Raw genomic sequence first — 24443 nt, forward strand, 5'->3', positions numbered from 1 at the left:
ATTGCATGTCTACTACTGACATTAGCTCTGTCAAGTGCTAATAAATAGAGTCTTGACCCAAGTCTGGGTTGCTATTGAATAGCCAAGGCAGGAGAACCCAGTTTTGGCCCAAGATCGGGTAATCATTGTAACGGCCAAGGCTAGGTTACCCAGTCCTGGCCCAGGCTCGGGTAACGATTGGGATCGCCAGGACTGAGTCCCCAATCTTGAGCCAAGCATGGACCAATAGAGGTGTGCCAAAGCTAGGTTCCCCAGTGCTGGGCCAAGTAGGGCCCCGTCGTTCAACTCTGGCAGCTTCTGCATGGGACTCGTTACTATCAATATTTATTTCTAATTGAACTACAAGGATAAATAAATTTATTGTTTAGATTAAAACAACAAACAATGACAGAAAAAGAACATATAGTGTGTGGACCACCAAGTTTTGACATACCAAAAATATCATACGGACAATATATACTAAACCAATTACGTCAAGCCTCACTCCGTGTTGTTCAGGTTAAATTTTTAATATTATTTCCATAGTCATACTTATTAACTAAAGTAATTAATTTTTTATTCTGAAGGTTGACGCAAAAACAGGACAAGTATTGACAAATTATGAATTACTTAAAAAAAGTATTTTGCTATCAAAATATTTAGAAGAAAAAGCCGTCAAAGTTGGTGATACGATCGCAATATCAAGTGAAAATATTCTGAATTATTTTATAGCAGTATGTGCAACTATTTATCGAGGTGCTACTGTCACACTAGTGAATCCTGATTATGTTGAAGGTAATTTGAAATTTATGTATACGGAAAAAATGAGGCTTGAAATTTTATTAGTTTGTAGTAGATACTTTACTTCAAATTAGTATTTATACGGGGCATTCCACGCCAAATCGACCACTTTGAACCCGACCCCTTCAGATTTGACTGAAAATTTTTTCTCTTTTTCTACCCCATCAACAACGTTTCTCATAATTGTTTCAAATTTTTTCACCGAACCGAAAAAAAAGTTATAAATTTTTGAAAAAAATGGCATTTTTTATTGTAAATAGCTATAACATTTCCAAAATTCGACTGATTGGGATGTTTTTTTTTCGAAATTTTTGTTTTTAAATGTACTTTTTGAAAAAAAATACAAAAAAATTATTGCAACCTATCTTCATTGATTTTTTTTATAGATTTTTAGAAAAAATAAAAAATTTTTCGATGTTTACCATTTATGATTTTTGATTTTTTTTTTTTTATATAAGACTTTGACATTTTCTGCAGATCCTCAAATTGTTTTAGAGTGATGTTTTTTCGATTTAGATTTTTTTTTTTCCAGTTGAAAAAAAAAATTTTTATAACTAGCCTTATTTCTCATAACACCATGCTTAAAATTTTCGAGAGTGCTCAGAAAACTTTCAAATTTGGAAAAAAAAAAAAAAACATTAAATTTAAATGGTAATCCTCGAAATAATTTGAATTTTGTTCGAAAAATCAATTTTAAAAATAGAAGAACCTTCTGAATAATTTCTTTGTATTTTTTTCTGAAAACTACATTTAAAAACGAAGAAAATGAAAAAAAAGAGTTTTCGTTTGGTCCATTTTCGGACAGATGCTGGCAATTCAAAAAAAAATTCTTTCAACCATGAAACAATGAATGTAGAAGGAATTTTTTTGAATTGCCAGCATCTGTCCGAAAATGCACCAAACGAAAACTTTTTTTTTTCATTTTCTTCGTTTTTGAATGTAGTTTTCAGAAAAAAATACAAAGAAATTATTCAGAAGGTTCTTCTATTTTTAAACTTGATTTTTCTAACAAAATTCAAATTATTTCGAGGATCATCATTTAAATTTATTGTTTTGATTTTTAACTTCCCGCTAAGAAAATTGAAAATTTTCAAAAATTCGGGAAGTTATTGGTTTGGGTCCGATTTGCAAAAATCGAATTTCTATCAGATTTTGACGTTTTGAGGTTCTAGGAAGCTATCCTGACTAATTTCACGATGATGTCCGAGTGTTTGTATGTGTGTACGCACGTACGTTCGTACGTACGTATGTGTGTATGTAAATATTTATAACTCTTGAACGGATGAACCGACTTTGATCTTTGAGGTGTCATTCGACGCGGCTTATTAATATCTTGAAGCCGTAAAAATTTGAACTTAAACGGTAGGGTGCGTTCAGAGATATTTCAAAAATAAAATTTTTTCAAAAATGTTTTATTTGGATAACTTTTAATTTGCTCGATGGATTGATTCCAAAATCTAATCAGCTCTAAAACTTTATAAGCCGCGTCGAATGATATCTCAAAGATCAAAATCGGTTCATTCGTTCAAGAGAAACCGTTGACGAAAGAAATCAAAAAAAATTTTTGTTTTGGTTTTTTTGAAATTTCTCAAAAACAACTTAATAAATTAATTTCAAAATTTGATCAGCTTTAGAACTTGATAAAACACGTCGATTGCCGCCTCAACCGTCTTAATCAGTCAATTCGTTCACGAGATATCGTTGATTAAAAAAATAGTGAAAACCGTTTTTTTTCGGATATCTACAAAAAAATTGATTCATTCAATTTCAAAATCTAATCAGCTCTAGAACTTAATAAAACGCGTTTATTGCCGCCTCAACCATCAAAATCGGTTAATTCGTTCGCGAGATATCGTGGGAGAAAGAAATGCTGAAAAATGTTTTTTTAGAAAACAATGGCATACAAAAGTACTTTCGAGCTCGAAGAGCTCGAAAATGTATTCACAATAATGTCTTCGAGCTCAACGAGCTCGAAAACAGCGGTAAGTTTTGGGGCTGGCCCGCAGGGTTAACCGATAGACCGATTTTTTTTTATGATGAGTAACCGTCAGAATGAGGAGTCTATCGATAAAATAAATTTTTATGCGGAAAAATTAAAAAAGTATCAGAAACTGATTGATGAAGCTAAAGTTTTATCTTCTGAAAAGGTCTCTGATGATGAATCAACTTTTGAAAAAGGTAAATGTTAATAAATGTCAAGTAATCAATTAATTTTTTATTCTCGGACAATTTTTTTTTGACAATTGTCCCTTTTGATTCAGTCAGTTGACTAGAATCAATTAAACTTTAAATCAAAAGTTTTCTTTATTTGATGTGCAATATGTTTATCATAATTGCATCAAATGACTAGGTTATAATGCAGTTTAAAAATAAAAAAAAGGAAGTTACTTCTTTTTATAGCTTTTATAACCTAGATCTTCTGTCTTTACAGACTCTGAGTATGATGATCAGGAGACTGAGATCTCTGATGGTGATAATATTTCACAATCGATATCCAAAGAGTCTCAAGAGATGAAAGGTGACACAGATCAACCAATGAAGCTTAATGAAAAAGCTTCTCAACTGCTCGGTGTTTCCAAGCATCAATTAAAAGATCAATCTTTTAATTTTCATCCCGAGCTAGTTGCTTGCTGGAAAGAAATTTTGGAGTCTGGCTTGGACTCAAAGGTCAAGAAGACGTTTGAGGAAAATTATCCAACCAAGGGAAATTGTCCTTTAAAGACGCCCGAATAAAATCCAGAACTGATTCCTCTCCTGCATAAGACAGCTAGGAGCAAGGACAAACATTTATCGTCAAACCAAGATCTCTGCGGCCGTGGTTTAGTTGCACTTGGGAAATCTCTTTGCGCAATTTTCAACGATGACGATGAACCAATTGAAAAAGATGTATTGCTGGAATGGTTATGTGATTCCAGTCAAATGTTATGTGATCTTATGTTCCAACTTTCCAAGACTAGAAAGTACCAAGTTTATTCTTATGTCGATGAAAGAAGGAAGTCTGTTACTGTTGATTCAAAAACGGACGATTTTCTCTTTGGAAAAGGTCTAGATAAACGAATTAAAGCAGCCACTGTGGTCGAAAAAGTTGGCTTGTCCTTAAAGCCTACGCCTGATAAAACTAGTTTCACCAAACCTCGCCAGTTTTTAAACTGGAGAAGCTCAACTGTGACTCAGGGAGGCCAGCAGCAGTCGAGCTTCAACCAGAAGGGCCCCAACAAATTTTCCCGTTTAAATCGTGCTCCAGTTCAACAGACATCATCTCGTGCGACGACCAGGTTCCAGAGTCGACAAAACCAGCAGAGCAACGCACCCAGCAAGTAGAGGTGAGGGTTGCTGGGCGTTTAAAATTTTTTACACAAGCTTGGTCGGTTATCACGTCAGACAGTTTTATTTTGTCAACAATTTCGGGGTATAAGATTCCTTTTTTGCACACTCCGGTTCAGTATTCTGAACCACCGGAGTTTTCAGGATCTGATTCAGATGTTTCTATAATGTCGGAGGCTGTAAATCATTTGTTAGATATTGGAGCAATCTGAAAGTGTAGCTATACTGCGGGTCAATACGTCTCTAGTATTTTTTTAATACCCAAAAGTAGTGGTAAAATGCGTTTAATTTTAAATCTAAAGAAATTAAATACTTTTATTGACACGAGACATTTTAAATTAGAAGATATCAGGACAGTTTTGAAAATAATGGCTAAAGGATATTACATGGCTAGTATAGATCAGCAAGATGCTTATCTCACAGTACCTATTCATGAAAATTTTTGTAAATACTTAAGATTTCGGTGGAAGGGACAGTTGTATGAATAAATTTGTTTACCCTTTGGAATTTGTACTGGGCCTTCGGTTTTTACTAAAATCACAAAGCCTAGTTAATTATTTAAGAAGTTTGGGGTGGTTATCGGTTGTGTATTTAGATGATTGGTGGTTAACTCATGAAACGTTTGAAGGTTGCACTGAAAATATTACAGCTACGAAAAATTTGTTAGAATCATTGGGGTTTGTTATTAATAATGATAAAAGCGATTTAATTCCATCTACCACTTGTCAATTTTTGGGATTTATTTTAAACTCTCAGGCAATGACCTTAGAATTAACGCAAAGAAAGAGAGAGCATTTTTTAGAGCTGTTTCAGTAATTTAAAGCATTAAATTCCTGTGTGATACGTGATTTTGCTTGTTTTTTGGGTAATATTACGGCAGCTTGTCCGGCTGTAAATTATGGTTGGTTTCATTCAAAATTGTTTGAATAACAAAAATATTTATCCTTGCTTAATTCTCATGACGATTATGACGCGGTTATGCAATTGAATCAATGTTTGGAAGAAGAATTTCTCTGGTGGGAAAATAATATTTTGACTGTAAAGAATCCGATTCGTCAGTCTAATTATCAAATAACAATTTGTTCGGATGCTTCCCTGACTGGCTGGGGTGCATCGTGTGATGATAAAGTTGTATTTGGACAATGGACTTCTGAAGAAAAAGCTTTGCATATTAATTGTTTAGAATTAATTTCTGCTTTTAATGGTTTAAAGTCGTTCACGAATAATTAAACTGTGAGATTCTTTTGAAGATTGATAATTCGACTGCAATCGCGTATATTAATAAAATGGGTGGTACTAAGTACAAAAAATTAAATAATATTACACGTAAGATTTGGTCATGATGTGAAGAGCGTAATCTCTGATTATTCGCCACAAACATTTCTTCCCAAGAAAATATTATTGCTGATGCAGCTTCGCGAAGTAATAATATCGATACGGAGTGGGAATTAGCTTCTTGGGCTTTTAAAAAAATTATTTTTCATTTTGGTCAGCCTCAGGTCGATTTGTTTGCGTCTATCGAAAACAGGAAATGCGAATATTATTGTTCCTGGCACAGAGATTCAGATGCGTTTACTGTTAAGTGGGACACTTTTTATTTTTACGCGTTTCTTCATTTTTCTTTGATTTTAAGAACTCTGAGAAAAATTCAAACGGACCAAGCTTGTGGTATCGTTGTGGTTCCAGAGTGGTGTACTCAACCCTGGTATCCTCTTTGGTTATCCTTGTTGCAGGAACCTCCGATTGTTTTCCAACCTTCTAATAACTTATTGTTTAATTCTTGTAGCAGAATAAATCACCCTCTAGCGGAAAAATTAACGCTGTTGGCAGGAAAATTATCCGGAAGTCTATTAAAAGTCGCGGCATAAAAGAAGATTGCATTGAATTACTAATGTCCTCAATCACTCCATCAACTGTAAAACAATATAAGAAACCAATAGTGGATTGGGTTTCTTTTTGTAATAAAAATAAGTACAATATTTTTAGCCCCGATGAGCAATGGGTTATGGAATGGTTGATGGAAAAATTTAACAAAGGATTATCATATAGTTCGTTAAATACATATCGGTCGGCGCTATCTTTTTTATGCGGAGATTTTATTGGGAAGAGTCCTTTAATATGTCGGTTACTTAAGGGTGTTTTTAAATTAAGACCGTCTAAACCTAAATACGATCGTATTTATAGTCTAGATTCAGTTTTAAATAAATTAGAAAAAATGTATCCTTTGGATAATTTAAATTTGCAACAGCTAACAATTAAATTGCTTATGATTTTAGCTTTGGTTACTGCCCATCGGAAACAAACTTTGAGTCTTATTAAACGATCTAACATTAAGAGAACCGATAATGGTTATGAAATTGAAATTTCCGATGCGATAAAAACTTCTAGACCAGGAATTTGCCACCCTTTATTAATTTTACCCAAATTTGTTGGAAATCCAAGATTGTGTGTAGTGTTAGTTTTACAAAAATATCTCGATGTTACAAAAATGTTAGTTACCACAGATTCTCTGTTTATTACAACTAAAAGACCCTACCAGGAAGCTTCTAAGGACACTATAAGTCGTTGGATTAGGGCTTTTTTGGGGGAATGTGGCATTAATTCTAAATATCCACCTCATAGTGTCAGGCATGCAGAAACATCATCAGCCCTGGCTAAAGGTGTTGATGTTGAAATTATTAAAAAGTTAGCTGGTTGGTCTGAAAAGTCGAATGTTTTTAATACTTTTTATAATAGACCTATCGTTAAAGATAATAATGTTTTTGCGAAGGCAATCCTTTCATAAATTTAAGGTCTAATAAGTTCTTATTGTCATTAATTGTAATTTTACTGTTCTGTAAAAAAAAAAAAAAAAATTAAAAAAAAAAATTAATAAATAAAAACTTGTATTTAAGTTTATTAATAAATAAATATGTGTTCTAAATGAAATTTCATTTCAGTACACTTTAAACATCCTACAAGTATGATCTTTCGAACAAAATATGAGTTACAATTACATGATCGAGCGAGCTCGCCGAAGGCGAGCGAAGCTCGATCATAGTTATGACGATTATTTTGTTCGAAAGATCACTTCCCAACCCTTTCAAAAAATAAGGAATAGTAAGTATCAACTTACAATTATTAATGGTGATAACAACCCGCCCGTGATCTTATAAGAATTCTATTAACGCTAAACTATATGAAAAGGTGAGTATCGAAGTGAAGAGAGTGAGATTTATTTTTTTATTTTTAAATAAATAATCTGAAGTTGGTGAAAATTATAAGCATACTGGAACGTTACTACAAGTATGATCTTTCGAACAAAATAATCGTCATAATTATGATGTATCAAATGTACCTCTAACCCCTATGATTATCACTGGTCTTGTCATTACGATAACGCCCACAGTTCTTATCGGATCTTAATGAAATTTTTTACACTTATTCTATAGACGATTATCTTGATCAAATTCGAAGATGAGCTAAATCAATCAATTAGTTTTGAAGTAATGGTTGTTTGAAATTATCACGATTTTTTGAAAAAATCAGTTTTTATTCACTGTTGAAGTTCATATAACATTAAAACTAAAACTGATGGACAATTTCAGTAAAAAGTATCATAAAGCTTGTTTAGTAAGCTTTAATAATTGACCTTTAACTTTATGTTTTGACCATTTCTTCCAATAATTTGAAGGCCTTGGAAATTCTAATGGAATCAACAAATGTTGCAAATATGGTGTTTATTCTACATAACTTATGCATTTCCCATTATAATACAATTTTGGCAGTTGAATTTTATTTTGAACGAAATAACCTGTACAAATTTCACAGCTATTTTATATTTTAAAAGTTTTTCTATTATTATTTATGATGTATCAAATGTACCTCTAATCCCTATGATTATCACTGGTCTTGCCATCGTAATAGCGATTACAATTATGATCTCATACTAATTAAATTTTCTATACTTTGTTTACGTGAAAGTTAGTTTGGTACGTTACCTATATAATGTTTTGTCAAATCAACTATCTGAAGTTCTCTGTCGAAAATAGTCGTTGTCTTTTTTTACCCTCACTCTTAGAAAACGAGCCTAATTTCATATCATGACTACACTAACATGTATCACAAGATATGTATGTATGAAACTTTTTATATAGATCAATTGGAAAATCTACCTTCCATTTCAGCTGCCGAATTGCCTTTTTTTAGATTATAGATTGTTTTGCATTATTCAAAAAATTTATCAATAACAAAATAAAATGTTATTTTCGAATATTTTCAGTGGCCAAATTTGCCCCAGCTATAGAAAATCAGCCGAAAAATGGATTAATGTATTAACATTTTTTTAATTTGACGATAAAAATTTGAAAGAATCAATCGGATTTAATGTAATTTGACGGAGAAAAAAAATTTTTTTTTTTATAAAATTTTGGGGGTACCCCGTTTTGCCTTCCCTGCCCCCTTTTGCTCCATCTTCCCTATAAATGTTAAAAGATCAATATTTTTTTACTTTATTTTTTGTAATATTAATTCCCAATAAATAATTAATTTAAAAAAATTGTTGTTATTTAATTAATTTGTTAACTGTCAAGTTTTTGACATTTTATTAAAAAAAAATCGGTCTATCGGTTAACCCTACGGGCCAGCCCCAAAACTTCCCGCTGTTTTCGAGCTTGTTGAGCTTGAAAACATTATTGTGAGTACATTTTCAAGCTCTTCGAGCTCGATAATATTTTTGTATGCCATTGTTTTGAAAAAAAAACATTTTTCAGCATTTCTTTCTCCTACGATATCTCGCGAACGAATTAACCGATTTTGATGGTTGAGGCGGCAATAGACGCGTTTTATTAAGTTCTAGAGCTGATTAGATTTTGAAATCGTATGATTTAATTTTTTTGTAGATATCCGAAAAAAAAAACGGTTTTCACTATTTTTTTAATCCACGATATCTCGTGAACGAATTGACTGATTAAGACGGTTGAGGCGGCAATCGACGTGTTTTATCAAGTTCTAAAGCTGATCAAATTTTGAAATTAATTCATCGAGTCGTTTTTGAGAAATTTCAAAAAAATTCAAAACAAAAATTTTTTTTGATTTCTTTCGTCAACGGTTTTTCTTGAACGAATGGACCGATTTTGATCTTTGAGATATCATTCGACGCGGCTTATAAAGTTTTAGAGCTGATTAGATTTTGGAATCAGTCCATCGAGCAAATTAAAAGTTATCCAAATAAAACATTTTTGAAAAAATTTTATTTTTGAAATATCTCTGAATGCACCATACCGATTAAGTTCAAATTTTTACAACTTCAAGATATTAATAAGCCGCGTCGAATGACACCTCAAAGATCAAAGTCGGTTCATCCGTTCAAGAGTTATGAATATTTACATACATACATACGTACGTACGTACGTACACACATACATACACTCGGACATCACCGTGAAATTAGTCAGGATAGCTTCCTAGAACCTCAAAACATCAAAATCTGATAGAAATTTGGTTTTTGCAAATCGGACCGAAACCAATAACTTCCCGAATTTTTGAAAATTTTCAATTTTTTTTAGCGGGAAGTCAAAAATTGAAGTTTACTCGATTATATTAAAACAGCTTGAAGAGTACAATTCTAGAATTGTTGTGGTCACATAAGCTCTTTTTTACAAGTTAATTTTTCATTATTCACCTGATTTTTTAATTTTTTTATTTTGAGCTGATTTTTTTTTAATATTTACAATTAATTGATACGAGTAAACAGTTAGAGAGAGAGAGAGGTCTATTATTTTTTAGTTTTACTTAATAAATAAAGAAAAAAATTAAAAACGTCGGCTCACTTTAGTATTATTTTTCAAAAATTGCATTTTTAATTTTTCAAAATTATTACATGTCAATTTTATCGTCATAATTTAGTTGTTAACAAAAGTTCTAAAAATTGTAAAATATCTGCTCAATTAATTTTCATGGCCTCAACAGCGCAGTCGGTCTCACTCAGTCTCATACGCGTGGATAATGCTCTCGCGCTTCCACCCACAGAGGTATTAAAATTGATTTTAGGGGATGATTGGCCCCTTGGATCGGTCTGTCTTCTTGTCATAGGTTTTAAAATAGTTATCGGGTGAACATATATAAAAATGGAGCATCAGAATTTACGTGAGCTTGACTAATTATTTCGGGAGCTTTAAAGCGTCTGCAAAGCAATATGGCCGACGGAAAGTGTCTGGGAGTATTGACGACTTATTTTCTACTATATTGTTTAAAACATACGTGAAAATCAGCCATGAGAAATTATGTGAAGTAAGTAATGTTTTTATGTACCTTGATCACCTGATACCTGGAAATTGGCCGTTTGACCAAGCGAGCAGGTAGGCATACGATCGTTGTACATACTAACACTACTCAATCGTCCACATTTCGTCCGTGAGAAAATATGTGACGTCTGCCGGCCCTGGGATCTTGGACTAGTAGGCAAGTTTTAGTTTAATTGTGCTTCTAGTACTTTGTTTTCATATTGAATGGATATGAACAACCAATTTCTTATACATTGATCTGAACGAAATAAATATGTGACTCTTTTTGTAGATAAATTTTTCTATCGAATCGATAATATGAAGTCTTTCATTCAAATATAGTTCGATAGTTTGTAACGAATACATTCATATTCTTGTCAAGTATTTTTCAGTTATTATGTGAGTTCGTAAAATTATTTCTACAACCTCATCGGATTCTCTCTCCAAAGAACTCGTCGGTTGACATGAGTTGACACCAATTTTTCAATATAGTGAAACCTAAACTTACGATTAATCTTCTCAATAAGACGATTTATAGACAAATTAAGAAAAATATAGATAGCCCAAATCAGGAATCGAACCCAGACCATGTCGGTATCGCGCCGAGAGCTCTACCTAATTTGATTTCACTGAAGAGGAAACATGTCAAACTCTTAGGGAGTTTGATGTCAGTGCCTTATTTTTTACAGTGTACCCTAGCAGACCTGATTTACCGTAAATCTACCGTAGAATACCATAAAATTCGAGTAGATTTACCGTAAATTACGGTAAACCCACTGTAAATTACGGTAAAACCACCGTAAATTACGGTAAAACCACCGTAAATTACGGTAAACCCACCGTAAATTACGGTAAATCCACCGTAATTTACGGGAAATCGGTACTTTACGGTGGATTACCGTAAATTACGGGGGGTATACCGTAAATTTACCGTCGAATACGATAAATCTACCCTAAAAAATTCGCGTGGATTACTGAATTACCGTAAATTACCGTAAAACCACCGTAAATTACGGTAAATCCACCGTAATTTACAGTAAATCGGTATTTTACGGTGGATTACCGTAATTTACGGTGGGTCTACCGTAATTAACTTAATTTGGGTCCGTTAGGGTACTGTTAAATTCTGGTAACTCTATTGCATAAGTACAGTAAACATACTACATAATCATAGTAAAAAAAAATATGGCCAATATAACCATAATAATACTAAACTATAACGGTAAATTTATGGCATGTGCAAAAATGACAAAAATTGACGGCATTATCAACACCGTAAGGGCGAAAAAATTTCTCCCCTCAAGAACATTTTTGTGTTCGATTCATAATGCAAACAATTTTGTTGGGGCAAGTGAAAATTCCATACGCCAAAGAATATTTTGTTTCTGTACACTTATTTTGATCCTATATTCCTCCCTCCTCTTTTGGTTCTAATGTACTAATATATAATTTTTTACCGGACACTTACAAATAAATAATTATTCAATTATAAATGTTTTTAGATGAAATAAAACGCTGCTGTAATATATCACATCCACGTATTATTTTCGTATCACAAAAAACTCAGGATAGAGTTTCACAAGTTATAAAATTCTTACCATGGAATATTGAATTAATTCAATTAGAAAATATTTTTATTAAGAATAATAATAATATTGAAACAGTCGATAATATAATATCAAATATAAATTCAGATTATAATTGTGATTTTTACCATTATTATGAACCAGAAAAAATATCAGTGCCGAAAGAACAGGAAATCGTTATTCTCTATTCAAGTGGAACTACTGGATTGCCAAAAGGTGTTATGCTATCTCATTACAATGCCCTGACAATTTCATATACTCTTAGGTAAATGAATAACAAAATATATATATATATATATATATATATATATATATATATATATATATATATTATACAAAAACAAAATATGTCTCTTTAGATCACCACAATTCCGTGAGTTTCAAGATAAGTCAATAGATTTGATATTTTTACCGTTTTACCATGGCTATGGATTCGCAATGATGATGTCAATTCTAACAATGGGTACTACCGCAGTAGTAATGAAATCGTTCAGTCCAGAATTATTTTGCGAAGCTATTGACAAGTATAAAGTAAATACTTTGCCATTGGTTCCACCAACAATGATATTTTTAGCAAAAAGTCCGATTATAAGTAAATACAATTTCAGTTCACTGAAAGAAATTATATGTGGTGCTGCTCCATTATCACAGGAAGTAAATAATATATTTGAAAATATGATAACATATAAGATCAGCGATTAACAAGACGATTTCACTCGCAGACGTTGATTTCCCTAGTGGCGGCCATCTTTCTTTTAGCTTGAAAAATCAAAGTGCCAGAAAACTTCGGAAATAGTTTGTCGCTCGGGGACGGAATGAGTCAATAATAGCTAGTCCACAACTTGAAAGCGATATAAATAGAGAGGACACTTTTTCGGGTAACAAAGTGAAGCCGCATCTTACCATTTTATCTTGAAGCGGCCTGTTGACCAGTACAGAGGACTAGTGCCACGGGTGGATCTCTTTAAGCCCACTTCGTCCAGAGCTTCTTTATTTCATGAGATGGAAAAAGTGTTAGGCCCACAGAGGTATAGACTTGTGGTGGTTATGGTTAGATACCACATGTATAGGTTCTTTTAATTCGCCTCCAGTTAACGTCCACCCTTGGTCGTCACTTGATTATATTTCTCGATTAAGGGTGTTGTCTGGGATGGTGATGTTCGAAACGTGACTTTATCCAAAAGGGAAAGGAAACTGTCCCGTCAAAAGAGATAAGCATTTGAAAGTTACTAGTCACTTCTTGGCTTTGTTACATTAATCAATCGCAGGCGTTGATTTCTCAAGCTGAAGGCAAGCGCTACCATCACATCACATATGAAATCATGTTTGATTTATTGCACACCATTCATTTTTTATAATAACCCCAGTAGCATTGTCTTAAGGCGTAACGTTAATATATTTAAAATTCTTTTTCATTTAAAGTTAAATATTGCACAGAAGAAAAGGTTGACTTGGCCCAAGATAATTTTTGTCTTCATTTTTTTTTATTCTTGGGCTAAGTAATCGCGTTTTTTTAATTCGAGAACACTTTCTTCGACTAGTATTATAAAAATATTGTATCAAGAATAATTAAATTTTAATTCAAGTTAAATAATCTTGATTTGAGAATCTTTATTGTAAATCAAGTTTATTTTGTTTCTAACCAAGTAAAAAAGAACTATCAAAACAAGATGCTTTTCTGTATTAGTTAGTGAGTATAGTAAATTGTCACAATATATATCAACATCTCAAACCAAGAACTTTTTTTGCGTGGCAGAAGAACATTTACTTTCAGTTTGAGAAAACTACATTATTGACTCAAGACAACGGTCTATTGGAATGAAAAAATGTTAGTTTTGAATTAAATAAATTATATTCATAATTCAATAAAAAAACTTTTCTTGCTCCCCAAGCCGAAAATACGGCCTTTCTGGTCACATCACACTCCAGAAAGTGCTTCTTTTGTGGCCGGCTCGCAATGCACCAAGCTGTCACTATTTAGTATGACTAGGTTATGTAGCAAATATACAGAGATTTTTCAATTACAAACAAATAATTTAAAAATCAAAATAGTCAAAATTTTAAAAAATACACATACAGATTTTTTAATTTTTACATGTGCATTTTTGTTTATTCTTTATTCATAGGACATTTTATTTCATATTTATCAGTTATTGAAATAAGTAAATATCTGACAAATACACGACAGTGCATGTGTCAAAATAGTCACGAATGCTCCTGTCAAATTTAATTATCATATCATAACTATAAATTTTATTGAAATTTGAAATGTCTTGTGACTACAACCTTGTTATCAATGAAGAAAATAACTAGAGCCAGGAAGTTTGCCCTGTTGCTTTTTGGTTAAATTAAGTACCTATAGAAAACTCAATGGTCCTCATTCAAATTTAAAGCGCTACAAATTATTATCTTGACACTCGATAAAATTAAATCGAACATTTAGTAAGCACCACTGAATTTACTCTACTAATTCTGAATATACGGCTTACGACGTGAGGGTAACCTACCATCTGCAGATATTTTATGAAATTCTGCAGCAAGTCTAAACTAATGGATGTTACGCATGTCTCTTAGCCAAATATTGCAACAGATATACTTGAGACATCGTACAGAAGTATCTTGCCTTAGACTTCTCCAAGACTGATCATGCAGACTTACTTCAGACATACGATACATATTTTCACATAACTTTCTTAAGAATGCTACTATGGGAAGATGCATTGGAAATTAGAATCAGAAACTAGTCGATTTGGTCACTAGAGAAGAAACTGATCATTACTGATTTCAATCCAATTCGGATTGCCTGAAATTGTCTTGTTTCGACTGGTTCCAGCCATATAGACTTTAACTTTCAATGTACGTATTGTAACGAACAATAATTATCTTTACTAGGTACGTGAAGCAGTAAGAAACCGTTTTCCATCAGCAAATATACGGACAGGATACGGGATGACTGAGTTATCAGTAGCAATATGTCTTAGTGATCGTGACAGTACGAAATCCGAGACAATTGGTAATCTAACGTCTGGTATATGTTGCAAAGTTATTGATCCAGAGACATCAAAGTCTTTGAAGGCGTATGAAACGGGTGAGTTGTGTTTCAAGGGTGATCATGTCATGTTAGGGTATAGAGATGATCCTGAGGCAACTGGTCAAACGATTGACCATAATGGCTGGCTACACACTGGTGATTTAGGTTATTTCGACCACGATGGTGATTTATTTATTGTCGGTAGACTGAAAGAATTGATTAAATACAAAGGTTATCAAATTGCTCCAGCTGAAATTGAAAATATACTACTGTCACATCCAGATGTTAATGATGCGGCTGTTATTGGTAAATATGACGATACTGGTAATCAGATTCCGGTTGCTTACGTTGTTAAAAAATTACACTCTAATATAACATCACAGCAATTACGTAAATTTGTTGATGGTAATTTCATTAATAATAATTTATCATCATTCATTTATATTATTGATAAGTTATTATATTATTATTAGTAATTTTAAATTGTTCTGTTGATAGATAAAGTCTCAATGCAAAAACATTTACGCGGTGGAATTAAATTTATTGATGTGATACCAAAGAGTTCAGCTGGAAAAATACTTCGTCATCAACTCGAATTGATTTCCAAACTTTAACTACAAAACTGCTTCTGTATTTTTTTCAGTTAAAAAAAAAATAATACAGTAAGTTCTTGATGGTTTCTATCAATAAAAGTATTTTTTGCGATTTTACAATGAATATCGCATTGTTTTAACTTTCCTTTTAACTTTTTTTTTGTAAAACATAACTTAAAAAAAATGTGTTAATCGATAGTGTGAGTTGATTGTTTAATGGATTGTTTAGAGACGTTCGAAAATAAAATTTTGATAAATATTAAATACATTAGTAATGATTGGGGGTGGGAATAGACCTTACGTAAAATATACTAATGAAAAAAATGAAAGGAAAAGAAAAGTTTGAGAAATTTATTAGTGATTTTCGAAAAGCTGTAACATTGTGAAAAATAATCTGTCGGTATAACTTCGGTATAACTTGTTCAAAAAAATACCTTAATTAACATTATGGATAAGTATAATTTGGGTATACTTTTAGAATTCTACTGAAAACATACTAAAATGATACTCAAGTACCAGGTATGTTTTAGATATTTTTTCGGTGTAACCAAATTCGCTAGGGATTAAAAGGAATTAGTTAGAATTAAACTTTTTCCAATCCTCTTTTATCCTATTGAATCCTCCGCGAGAACAGAAATTGAATATTATTTTAGAATTTGAAAGGATAAGTTAAGATTGAACTTTTTGAATCCTGTTTTATTCTCTTGGATCCTCCGCGAGAACAGAAATAGAATATTACTCTGGAATTGAAAAGAATAAGTTAGAATTAAACTTTTTTAAATCCTCTTTTATTCTCTTGAATCCTCCGCGAGAACAGAAATGGAATATTACTTTGGAATTAAAAAGAATAAGTTAGAATTAAACTTTTTTGAATCCTCTTTTATTCTCTTGAATCCTCCGCGAGAACGGAAATTCAAAGTTATTTTAGAATTAAAAAGAATTAGTTAGAATTAAACTTTTTTGAATCCTCCCTCGCAGATTTGAATCACGGTGGGAACACCGTGAAAGTGTAAACATCGTGGATCCACTGTGGTTACACGGTGGGTTTGTTCCATTTCACCACCGGATATACACAGTGTATCCACTGTGATTACGCGGTGTATCCACCGTAATTACGCGGTGGCTTGACCACTGTGTATACACGGTGTTCCCACTGTGATTACGCGGTGAATCCACCGTGATTCAACGGTGGCTTTGTGCTATTTCACCACCGTGTTTCCACGGTGTATCCACCGTGTAATCACGTTGGATACACCGCGTAATCACAGTGGTAAAATGGAACAAACCCACCGTGTTCCCACCGTGATTCAAATCTGCGAGGGCTCTTTTATCCTCTTGAATCCTCCACGAGAACAGAAATTAAATATTATTTTACAATTAAAAAGAATTAGTTAGAATTTAACTTTTTCCAATCCTCTTTTATTCTCTTGAATCCACCACGGGAACAGAAATTAAATATTATTTTAGAATTAAAAAGAATTAGTTAGAATTAAACTTTTTCGAATCCTCTTTTATACTTTCGAATCCTTCACGCGATCAGAAATTGCAATATTATTTTAGAATTAAAAGGGATAAGTTAGGATTAAAAATATTTAACCCTTCGTCACCCGCATCACTTTTTCATCCTTCGTCACTCGCGCGGTGAGCGCTGCGCCGCCGTGTTAAATCAAGCGCGCTGTTGCCACATTTTTCAGATTGCTAAATCTATATAAAAAATAATCTAAATGAAATTTTTGTTAATAATTAATTTATCGAAATTAAAAAATAAAAGATAGATTTTCCATTTTGTTTTTAATTTTTTTTATTAGGAATTACTCCGTTTCAATTAAAATTAAATTTTTTTTAACAACAATTTTATTTAAAAAATCGCTTGCTCATAAAATTATTACTCAAATGTATTTTAATAAATTATTTATTGTTGATATTGTTATTATTATTATTATTATTAGTTGTTTATATTTTAATATGTATGAATGAAATAACATCCATACATTCTTTGATTGGTGTTTAATTTTATATAAAATGACTTCACTGGCAATCCAATCCAATTTCAAATATTTTATTCAGTAATATTTCGCCAACCTCCCGGGGATGGCATCTTCAGACTTCCTAAGTTAATTTACATTTTTGTTACAATTTTGTTACAATTTATCAAAAAAAAATTAAATAATATATAAAACTTACAATATTGAATTAGGCCCTAAGCACAGTTTAGAATATGATAAAGAATCCTTTCCACTATATAAATTTATAACCAGTTTTGAATCTAAAATTTATTTAATTGATGAAGACAAAAAAATATCAGAAAGAAACAAGTTCATAAATAAATTATCAAACACTTTTTACAGTTATAATTCCAATACTTCCAACTCGTACAACATAAAATCATTTCTTAAAAACAATAAAAATATTATGATAACTAGAGCCGATAAAGGAAATTCAACAGTTATTTTAGACAAAATAGAATATAAAAAGAAAGTAATTGAAATGTTAAATGATAAATCAACTTATGAGCAAGTAATATTTAAAAACTACAACAACATTTTAGAAAAAAGTAACAATGATTTAATAAATAAATGGGAAAAAAAATTATACATTACATCTGACACGAGAAATAATTTAATAACACACAAAAGTAATCTACCAAGAGCATATGCACTACCAAAAATACATAAACCAAAGATACCTTATAGGTTAATTGTATCTTCTATTAATGGTCCCACTTATAATCTTAGTAAGTGGTTAGCAAATTTATTAAATTGTTGTAAAAATAAATATAATTATAACATAAAAAATAGTTTTGAATTTAGTAAATTTATTAAAAGCAATAGAATTGTTCCAAAAAATTTTGAAGTTTGCTCATTAGATGTAGTATCATTATTCACGAATATGTCAATAGAATTGGTGATAAACATAATAGTAAGTTATTGGACAGAAATCAAAAATTCAATACCGTTACCACAAAATGAATTCATTACAGGTTTAAGATTATGTTTAAACAATACATATTTTAGTTTTGATAATAAAATTTATAAACAAATATTTGGAGCACCAATGGGCTCACCATTATCACCAATTATTGCAGATATTCTTATGGACAGATTAATTTTCATTAGTCTGAAAAACATAAATTTCGAAATATTCTTTATAAAAAAATATGTCGATGATTTATTGTTATGTTTGTCAAAAGATTCTATTGACACACTCCTGAAAACATTCAATAACTACCATAAAAGAATACAATTTACAATAGAAAGAGAAAATAAAGCCCGGGAAAAAATGATTTTGCCTAATCATATATGATTATATATGTTCATATATATGATCATATATGATTATATATAATCATATATGAAGTTATATATAATCATGCATGATTATATATGGGGTCATATATAATTATATATAATTATATATGACCCCATACATAATTAGATCTGATCATACCTGGCTGTTATAAGCCCATATATAAGTCTATATATAATTAGATCTGATCAGATCTGATTATATATAAGTCTATGTATAATTAGATATGATCATACCTGGCTGTTATGACCCCATATATAATCATACATAAGTCTATATATGATCAGATCTATTTATATATAAGTCTATATATAGTTAGATCTGATCATACCTGGCTGTTATGACCCCATATATAATCATGTACAAGTCTATATATGATCAGGTCTGATCATATATGAGTCTATATATAATTAGATATAATCATACCTGGCTGTTATAACTCCATATATAACCATATATGAGTCTATATATGATCAGATCTGATCAGACATGATTGATACAAACCCATATATAATTAGATATAGGCCTATATATAATTAGATCTGATCAGACGTGACTGATATAAACCTATATGTAGTTTTATATGTCTATGATTAAATCTGATCAGATTTCATTGATATGAAACCTATAAATATTTAAATATATATATATATTAGGGTGCTTTTATTTTTGCGACTATTTTTTTTTTCGCTTCCATTCCGAAATTTTGTTGGAAATACCCCCAAAAAAAATCCATGAGAGTTTGAGCCCTTAATATTAATATTAAGTACTCGACCACAGCGTGTGAAGATTTCCCATTTAAAATACACGTAAACTTGGGTTTTTATTTTTTAAACTTCTATAACTCCACGGCATTTTATGATATCATCTCGCCCAAAGTCGCGATTTTCTCAGAATTAAATGCTCTACAAAAGTGCCCATTGTCGCGAAGTCGTTACTCATATAGGTGGGGTACTACGGACCGCTAAATTGAATTTTTTCATAGAATTCTTGTTTTTTCTCTCATTATCTCATAAACAACAAGACTTACAGAAAAAATGCAAATGACAACATTATAGGAAATTTAATTTCCTACAAAAAAGGTCATTAGCACCGAATCACTTAGATTGATTTTTTTGAGATATTAATTATTGAAGTTTACGCAGCATTGAATTCCCATAAAATGTCGAATCAAATCTTAGAAAATATTGATTTTTTATTTGACTAATATCTCAGAAAATATCAATCTGAGTGATTTGGTGCTAAGGACCTTTTTTGTAGAGAATTGAATTTTCTATAAAATTATTTTTCACATTTTTTCTGTAGGTTTTGTTGTTGAGAGAAAAAACAAGAATCCTATGAAAAAATTCAGTTTAGTGGTCCGTACTACCCCACCTGTACGAGTTACGACTTCGCGACCATGAGCACTTTTGTAGAGCATTTAATTCTGAGAAAATCGCGACTTTGGGCGAGATGATATCATAAAATGCCGCGGAGTTATAGAAGTTTAAAAAATAAAAACCCAAGTTTACGTGTATTTTAAATGGGAAATTTTCACACGCTGTGGTCGAGTACTTAATATTAATATTAAGGGCTCAAACTCTCAGGGAATTTTTTTGGGGGTATTTCCAACAAAATTTCGGGATGGGAGCGAAAAAAAAAATAGTCGCAAAAATAAAAGCACCCTAATACATATATATATATATATATATATATATATATATATATATATATATATATATATATATATATATATATATTAAATAATATGACAATTTTTTAATATCAATGTTATTAAATTTTTATTCTGTCAACTATCAATCAAACTTAAATCCCCAATACTTAAAAAATGTTCAAAGGTTTCGGCAGTAATTTAAAAGTATAAAGTATCAATTTGATTATTTGAGTTAAGTAATGCCATAAACGTTTCTTAATTGTAAGTGTATAACAGACTAGAGGATCAGACTACAAACCATCGATAACCAAAGTTAAGCATCATCGGCGTTGGACATTAATTGGATGGGTGACCTCGTAGTAAAATAATTGTCGATGGTTAATAATTTTTTTTTTTGTTTTTTATTTAATTTTAACCGACATTGATATTGATGAAGACAATAAATCCTAATTAAACTACTTAATTAATAATTTACAGATATTCTAAATGAGATTCTAAAAATGACTATATTCGTTCATGCATGATTATATATAATCATATATGATCATGTATAAACAGATCAAGTTATGTATGATCAGACCTGGCCAATTTTTGGATCTGATCATATATAGACAATTATGCATGATCATATATGATTAGGCAAAATCATTTTTTCCCGGGAGATAATAAAATTAGTTATTTAGATACAGTTATAATTAGAAACAATGAAAATTTAGAAATAAACTGGTATCAAAAACCAACTTGGTCAGGTAGATATTTAAATTATTATTCATATCACCCAATTTCACAAAAAATAGGCATAATATATCATTTAATAGATAAAGTTTTTTATATTGCAGATGAAAAATACAAACAAGAAAATTTAAAATTAATTAAAAATGCTTTAATAGATAATAACTACCCAATAGATTTCATTAACAAATATTGTAATAAGAGATGGAAACATCTAGTAGATAAAAAAAATAATAAAATCAACAATAGAAACATTACAAATAATTTAGATATGTCTAAAACTATTAGTTTCCCACATGATGATAATTTGAACATATTTCTAAGAAACGTTTTTAGAAAATATAAAATTCCGGTAACCTTTAAAATTGAAAATAGTTTAAAACAGTTCTATAATAGTGGAAAGGATCCTATAAATCATTTAGAAAAATCAGATTGTATTTATAAAGTAAATTGTATGAATTGTGAAAAATGTTATGTTAGCCAAACGAAAAGATGGCTTAAAACTAGAATAAATGAACATAAAAACAATATTAAACTTAGCCCAAGCAAACATAACATGCTTACAATTCATAGAATTAATAAAGACCATAATTTTAATTATGATCAAGTTAAAATTTTAGATACAGAATCAAATTACAGAAAAAGATTAATATTAGAATCAATATATATAGAAAAAGATAAAAATACAGTCAACAAAAGAAAAGATACAGAAAATTTAAATGAGTCTTATAACAACCCTATTAAACAAAAATAGAGTCAATATTCACCAACATTCATAAAATTTAAATTATACAAATAAATTACAAAACCATATTATCTACAATAGTAGAACTATAATAGAGTCAGATATAACAACAATGAACTAAATTTAATAGTAATTATAATATTCACCAACAGTCATAATATTTAAAATTTATACAAATAAATTAAAATACCACATTATCTACAATAGTACAAGTAAAAGATCAAAAATCAATGTACCGATAAATAAAATAACTCGATTACCGACAACTACAAGATAAAAAATCAATGTATAAATAAATAAAATAACTCTATTACCGACTACAAACTAACCAAAAAATATCACATTATAACATCAATCGTTGAAGGTACAACATTATAAAATTTCTTTATATATAACAATAAAATAACAATAGTTAATAATTATAAAATATAAATTACTTGTCAAAATGAAAAAGAAAAAGAAGAAAAAAATCATTTACGTAAATTTTTCACATTTAATAAGGTATAAAATAAAATAATAATTAAATAACCTCTATAAGACACGTGCTTTTCTATTTTAATATATATTGATTACAGATTTATAATTAGTAAAATTGTATTTAAACTTAAATAATAATTTCATATTTGTATTAAAAATTTCCACGTTTCAATATTGTAAGTTTTATATATTATTTAATTTTTTTTGGATAAATTGTAACAAAATTGTAACAAAAATGTAAATTAACTTAGGAAGTCTGAAGATGCCATCCCCGGGAGGTTGGCGAAATATTACTGAATAAAATATTTGAAATTGGATTGGATTGCCAGTGAAGTCATTTTATATTATTATTATTGTTAATTTTATTAATTCTATAATTATTAATAATGCTTCTATTGTTACTAGAATTTTTTCATTATTTTAACTCAAAATTAATTAAAAACAAAATAAAATTCAATTACCTGTTGTGGTTATAACCTCGAAATTCTTCTTGAATATTATACACAAATTACATATAATATAAATATATATTTGTAAATATAATAATTAGTATTTAAATAACATATTTTTGTTTGTGACAAAATACTTATTACGCGTAGAATTATTGTTAATTATTAATAAAAAATGTATCTCTATTAAGAGAGAATACCTAATTGTCAAACCTAAATATTTATATATCTATATCGTACAAGAGAATATTACCACACACAAGTTGGCAGCAGTGCGCGGCGGACATTTACCGGTTACTAACTCGCACTGGGCGGCGTCGCGCCGCTTTTCAATTTCTTTCGCATGAAAATATTTTTTTTTAACAAAATAATTTATTTCTTAGGAGCGGCTAATGCTAGAAATTCGTTTAGAAAGTCTAATTCAAGCATTCTAATTTTTTCGACGTCATCCGTCACCGTAATTATGAGAAAATTGCATAATTGTAAAAAAGGCGGCGCCGCGCTCATTGAGCGAGTGACGAAGGGTTAATCCTTTTTTATTCTTTTCAATCCTAAAACGATAATAATTTTTTCGCTAGACGGAGGAGAATTAAAAAGGATTCATTTTATGTTCGATCTGAATTCTCCGGAGAATTAAGAGTATTGAAGAGTGTTAAGTAGTATTAAATATGTGTTCTTTTTTAATCTTTTTAATTCACTTTTTTAACCAGGGATACCGAAAATGAACCCAAATGAAACTTAAATTTTCAGTATAAACAAATTCGCTAGGGCGCCGACCTTCAATTTAGTGTGCAATTATTGGTAGCTAAGACGTCGATTATCAAAGCCAAAAGGATTTTTTTTTCATTTGAAGGCTAATATCTCAGCGACAAAGTGTTGTACAAGGTTCAACAAAAAGCAAATGAAAGCTGAATAAATTTGCTGACTGACTTATGTGTTGATTTAGCTGAAAAAAAATTTTCCCTGACTCGTAGACTCTTTGATAGACAAAAAAAATGAGAATTTTTTGTTTTGCGTTGATTGTTGTGATAGCGTGATAACCGTGGATCTGCAAAAATTCTGATCAGAAGATCTCGAAATTGGAGTTTTAAAACTGTAGAATGCCTTCTTTAAAATCTTGATAGGATTAGTTTTCATAAAGTTACCGCTTTTTAAAAATCGTTCAAAAATTTCTAAAATTTTTCTGTTCCTTTAAGTTTTTGCATTAGTGTATTTGCATTATCCAAAAAATCCGTATGAGAATCTACAGGAATTTTGGAAAAAATTCGTGGAAATCTATAAGAATCCATGTAGATGTTTCGCGAAAGATGGAAAAAAACAGTATGGATTCCTATGGATTTCTCTACCTACATTATCATTCAATACAACCATAATAGATTTCTATAAGAATTCATGTAATAATCGAGGGAAAATCAATAAAAGTTAATGATGACTTTGAGATATCTATGGGAAAACCCAAAATTATTGATGGATGGTTATAAATTGAGCTGGGCAAAACCGGGG

At 30.5% G+C, this 24443-nt stretch overlaps 1 protein-coding gene and 1 long non-coding RNA gene across 4 annotated transcripts in view; both read left to right on the forward strand.

Annotated features, from left to right (window-relative positions):
• Positions 1–16584, forward strand: part of LOC130673303 (uncharacterized) — a 53373-nt gene extending 36789 nt beyond the window's left edge. For 2 of the 3 annotated variants that reach the window (XM_057478276.1, XM_057478277.1), the window contains exons 2-7: positions 369–498; positions 567–774; positions 11870–12218; positions 12313–12607; positions 14846–15389; positions 15483–16573. In XM_057478276.1, coding sequence (XP_057334259.1) covers positions 385–498; positions 567–774; positions 11870–12218; positions 12313–12607; positions 14846–15389; positions 15483–15598 — 1626 coding nt within the window. In that variant the 5' untranslated portion in view covers positions 369–384 and the 3' untranslated portion in view covers positions 15599–16573. Of the gene's footprint in view, positions 1–368; positions 499–566; positions 775–11869; positions 12219–12312; positions 12608–14845; positions 15390–15482 lie in introns of all 3 variants that reach the window. The other variant, XM_057478278.1, reaches the window with a different exon arrangement.
• Positions 16585–21241: 4657 nt separating this feature from the next.
• On the forward strand, positions 21242–23351 carry LOC130673136 (uncharacterized). The gene is made up of 3 exons (XR_008990836.1): positions 21242–22515; positions 22590–22667; positions 22743–23351. It is a non-coding gene; the product is annotated as an uncharacterized LOC130673136 (long non-coding RNA).
• Positions 23352–24443: the final 1092 nt, after the last annotated feature.

The sequence above is a fragment of the Microplitis mediator genome, chromosome 8 (genome assembly GCF_029852145.1).
Source record: "Microplitis mediator isolate UGA2020A chromosome 8, iyMicMedi2.1, whole genome shotgun sequence".
Classification (NCBI taxonomy): domain Eukaryota; kingdom Metazoa; phylum Arthropoda; class Insecta; order Hymenoptera; family Braconidae; genus Microplitis; species Microplitis mediator.